General features: G+C 43.4%; 1 protein-coding gene across 2 annotated transcripts; it reads right to left on the bottom strand.

The window, feature by feature from the left end:
- Positions 1–637: 637 nt before the first annotated feature.
- On the bottom strand, positions 638–4,643 carry LOC136546979 (uncharacterized). 2 transcript variants are annotated; one of them, XM_066538938.1, is made up of 8 exons: positions 4,416–4,643; positions 4,011–4,175; positions 3,329–3,520; positions 2,522–2,600; positions 2,296–2,420; positions 2,039–2,120; positions 1,770–1,843; positions 638–1,216 (listed from the first exon to the last, which is right to left on the bottom strand). In XM_066538938.1, the coding sequence occupies exons 1-8, from the start codon at positions 4,518–4,520 to the stop codon at positions 908–910; spliced, it is 1,131 nt and encodes a 376-aa protein (XP_066395035.1). In that variant the 5' UTR covers positions 4,521–4,643; the 3' UTR covers positions 638–907. The 2 variants fall into 2 exon arrangements, with proteins under 2 accessions (XP_066395035.1, XP_066395034.1); XM_066538937.1 differs by lacking the exon at positions 4,416–4,643 and having other exon boundaries at positions 2,197–2,420; positions 4,001–4,163.
- Between the last annotated feature and the right edge of the window lie 237 nt (positions 4,644–4,880).

Below are 4,880 nucleotides of genomic sequence, written 5' to 3'. Positions count from 1 at the left end.
AGGTCTTGAAAGCCTGCAGCACGTAAAGTTCGAGAGGTGCATCATTCATCTATGAACAACAACAGATGCAGTAAAACTCGAACTGCAGGGTCCGGTCAGTAAGACAACAAGGGGCATTTTTTATGCGAACCAGGATTTGAACCCTGGCCAGTTGCTTCCCCAATAGGAATAGGACCTACTACCATGCTATTGATGTGTTTTCATGCAGCGGCATATACAATCATGGACATGAACATTTAACCTGATGTACTGTAGGGAAGCAAAAAAGCCTGATGTACTGCAACTAGAAGAACGGTGTGTACCCTCAAATTTTCTTGTCAAATTTGATCCACACGAAATCGGGATGAAAGAAGTTAAAGAGAGAACGGAAGCTAAAAATCGGTGAAGGTAGGCACCATAGTACAGACGCATACCTCTGATCGATCGGCCAGCCGGGTAATCCTGTGCGTATAGTTGGGATTGGGACCAAGCACGACGAGAGCTGCCTTGGGCCTCTCGAGTTAACGCTTGTTCGTGGCCTTGTTGGTGTCTTCATATAAAAGTAAAAAATTAGCCAGCTGGAATCACATTCGCACGACTGGTGAGCGATAAAGCACAGTTTGTTTTCAATGATGCATAGTTATTCATGGCGGGAGTGTTACACAATATGTTCTTTTGTATATTCAAGTGTACTGCTGAAGGGTCTTGTAGTCTACACCAAATCTCCAGAAGTAACAAAATCCGGACAGAAATGACAGACAAGAGTTCACCGCGTCTCTGTCAAGGAGACCTCGTCACTTCGTTATCTTCTAGAAAAAAAATTGGGCGGGAAGGGAGAAGAAGAAAAAAAAGGCAAAAACACACCCTAACAGAATTAACCAATATCAGCAAAGCCAGGCCTAGGATGATTCAGAAACTTTCATCTTTCTCAGACGGGAGATGCAGCATTTTCGTCTTCAATCAATTTTTCGTCGTCCTCATTTAGAACAGTTTCATTCACCAGGGAGGGACTTTCATCTGAATCAGCAACTGCAGGATTGTCCGATCCTGATGCTGAGTCCACGGCTAGTATCTCATCGCCTGCATCAAACAGGCCCTCTCTAACCAAGGCAGAATAGATGTCATGAACATGGATGTCTGGGTTTTGTAAGCTTGCCAGAAGTTCAGCCTCTTCAGCATTATCTGCTTTTGTTCTTTCACCCGCTGCTCCACCCATCCTGGTTGCCAAAGCTGGGTCCTGAAGTCATCATTAAGGTAGCATTGTCAGGGGATTGTTCATACTAATGTTCATCAAATTGACATGGACTGTAAGCAAGGACCAACAGAACATCTATCAGAGTGAACATTCTAAAGCAACAACTGCAAAAGTAAGCTGCGGCCTTGGTATGAATCAAACGATGCAAAAGGTAATAATGGCCATATTCAAGTAAAGGCGCATTTAAATTTTAGTTAGCAAAGAACCGAAGAAGTAAATAGTAAGAATGGCCATATTTTAGGACCTGGACTGGACTCCAAAAGTTGCCATAGCTATCGTTGAGGAAATGGAAAAAAAAATGTAACGAATATTTATGGCTACTACAGTTTTAAATACAAATTTAGGTACACAATTCTACATGAGGAAAGACTCAGTCAGCTTTGCCATGTCAACTGATGAAGACATGAGTGTTACTGCAAGAGTTTGCCTTGGATTTAATAAAAAAAAATCCTTTTGCATCCACACAGAGAAATATAAAAAGGTGCAGAAAACAAAGCTACACAGAACAGTAGCATGAAAATAGAAGGACATTAACTGTGTTATGGTGTACTTCATTTGTGCTTGTATTCTCTATGGAAGCACCTCGTGCTGTAGTACTCGCATCATCATCTGCAAGGAGTATGATAAGGTAGAATAATAAAGAAGAAAACTCATCACTTATCTGAACAAAATTATTAAATGGAACAAACTTTGTAACAATACCAAAATTGCAAGAATAAAAAGCAAGGCTATGGTGATATAATTACTCAATTAGCCAAACGAAAGCCAAGCATTGGCAGAAACAGAAAAGGAGGAGACACATACAGAACTTGTAAGGATTAACAAGTGCAGCTTCCAACATTGCTCTGAATTCTCGTGACGCAGATACTAGAGAGTCCGTTTCCCCCTAGATTACAAAACCAACAGGTTTAATGCTCTGTAGAAATACACATATTTCCATATCTAACTAAGAGATTAGATACCTTAGAACATGTAAAATATCGGATGGCTCCGTGAACGAATAATATAATAACCGGCAGTTTCAATGTGATCCAAATATTTCCATGTAATAAATCAACTACCTTTTCAAAACCTTGCTGCACTCCAAGCATTTGAGATCCAAATAGATCATCAGGACCAGAGTCTGAAGACTCCCCTTGAAACTCTCGCAACCAGCTGAAGTCATCAGTCATAGTTTGTGCATCATCTGTTTGAACAAATAAATAAATAAATAGACTCAAATTAATCTGTTCATGGAAAGAGGGAGACTTTTTCTGAAGAAATAAAGAAGAAAAAAATCAGTATTACCTGCCAAGCCACAACTATTATCATGATTATACTCTTCAGAACCAATAATATGTGGGAGAGGACTGTATGTGGACATAGCCTTCAAGAGTCAAGAAGTGAACCCAAGTCAAAATATTAAACAAAAATCAAATCCTGAGGAATTTCAGGGAAATTGAACTTGAGGAACTTAGGAAAAGGCACTAGATGCTAGATGGACAGTGGGGTACTGCCTAGTTGGACATCTGGGCTGGTGAGGAGGTTATTAGTTTCAAGGCAGGAGGCGATCTACAGGCCTAGGAAACCAATTGGCATACCTAAACAATCCCATTATCATATAAGAGTTGCCAAATTTTGGTTGTGTGGACTAGATTTGCATGCATTTACATCCTGTCAAAATTATAGCAAAATTCAGTTCAAAATACCAAACAGTTCCATTTTCATGCCAAATCCATGGTAATGAAAGGGTCAGTTCCCTATGTATGTTTTCCAAAATTTGGTCATGAAATTGACCACACCCATGAATTGGCAAGAAAGTGAACTAACATGCCAAGGGAAATGGGATCTTGTCAAAATTTGGCAAAAAACTAAATGGATGTGAAACCCGGTCCACATGCACCAATTCAGGTAACCAACAAGTGGCTCTTGCTCCTTTGGCTTCAAATCAAACAAGCACAAATTCATGACAAAATTTTACTATCCCAAATGTTGGTACAAAATAAACAGCTGTCAACATTCCTTTTGTAAGTAAAATCACCAATACTATTGGACAACATCTCTCCAATGAATCTAGACTTTGCAGAAATCAATGACCATACAACCAGATCTTACCCTGAAAACAGAGGTGGTCGAACGGCCTTTCTTTTGAAAGTGATCCTTACAGGAAGCAAGTCCTATATGTAATGCTTCTTTGTATCTTGGTAAAATATCACGTTCATAATCCTGAGCTCGCACTTGCGACTGAGTAGAACTTCGTATACTGTCTCTTGTTTTCAAGTTTATATGATCTTCATCAGAAACTTTCTGCAGTTGAAGCCATGAATGACCACTCAGCAATGATGGTTATTTTGTTACTTGATGAGAAGTAAATACATTGCTTGCTGAAACTATATAATAAGTAACAGCTGGCCTAGGAAGGGTGTGCGAGATCAAGCACAGTCAGACAGCATGAAACCAGCGGCGGATCCAGCATATATGGACTGGTGTCAAGTGAGACCGATGCGGCGATGCCATCAAGCTAAACCTATGAAGAAATTCACTGCTTATGAGGTATTGTGAAGTATTTTCGGTAATTCATGTTTATGGTCACCCCAATGTTTATATGGTGACACCAGTGAACTCAATTTCTAGATCCGCCACTTGAAATGAACAAACCAATCATATGTTCATCCAAAACCAAATCCTTTCATCGCCTCAAGTCAGCAGACAACAATCAATTGTGCAGCAACCATAATTGTACTAAAAAGAGCAATCCAGATAATGGCATGCACAACAGATTGGAACCTCCACTTGCATGTTCAGTGAACCTTTGCCTGGTGAGATTGTCGAAGGCGAGCACAGCCGTCTTCATGTCCAGCTCCAGCGCCCCGGCCTCCTCCAGCAGCCCATTCACCTCCGCGGCAGCCTCTTTAGCTCTCTCCTCCACCCTGTCAGAGAAATGCTGCAGCCACTTCAACACCTGCAATGTGAGAAGAGAAAAGCACACCACACGTTACTTCGAGCAGGACGAGGGCATCGGGGTGGGGTTTGGTCCTCGATTCTCGAGCCTGAACAAGAAGATCTCAGCGGTTGAAACGGTGATGGGCGGTTTTGCTGTTGATTCGAGCGAGTGGACGCAGGGATCGGCCTCGGCGGTCGGCGGTCGGCGGTCGGCGGCGGCGGCAAGAATCGCAAGAGCAGGGCGTGATTAGACAGGTACCTGGTTTTGGATTCCGACGTGCTTCGCGATGTAGTTAGAGCCGCCGACGCCAACGCCATCGCGGCGGGTTTCTCCTGCCCAGCGGTGGCCACCCTGCGCCTCCATACGAGCATGCCCCTCCGGCCCTCCCTCTCCCAGCGCACCACGCTCTTCTTCCTCTCGCCCTCGCCAGTCGCCACACGCTCCAGCGGACTTCGCAGGCTCGCAGCCTGGAAGCGCTTTTGCGGTTGTGATTTGCGTGCCCGCTTTGTTAGATGAGAAGCGTCTTGGGCTCAAAAAACGCCTCCGCTGGCTCGGAGATTGGACCCGAGATGGAGCAAAGTACCTGGGCCTAACTCGGCCCGTGCTAGAGTTAGAGTGGTCCAGAGGGCCTGAGTCCAGCATGCCTCAGCTTGCATGGATGTCCATGTCCTTTTCTTTTCTTCCTTTGATGAGATCTGAAATGCGTTCCGAGTTCTGTTTTGC

This window comes from Miscanthus floridulus, chromosome 3, assembly GCF_019320115.1.
Source record: "Miscanthus floridulus cultivar M001 chromosome 3, ASM1932011v1, whole genome shotgun sequence".
NCBI classification, from domain to species: domain Eukaryota; kingdom Viridiplantae; phylum Streptophyta; class Magnoliopsida; order Poales; family Poaceae; genus Miscanthus; species Miscanthus floridulus.
Note: the sequence above shows the minus strand (reverse complement) of the source record. Positions and strands in the feature narration are given on the sequence as shown.

Coding starts and splice junctions, on each gene's coding strand:
- LOC136546979 (XM_066538938.1), bottom strand. CDS start 4,520: ATGGAGGCGCAGGGTGGCCACCGCTGGGCAGGAGAAACCCGCCGCGAT. Junction 3,521..4,010: donor GGCAAAGGTTCACTGAACAT/GCAAGTGGAGGT, acceptor CTTCAACTGCAG/AAAGTTTCTGATGAAGATCA. Junction 2,421..2,521: donor TAATAGTTGTGGCTTGGCAG/GTAATACTGATT, acceptor TTGTTCAAACAG/ATGATGCACAAACTATGACT.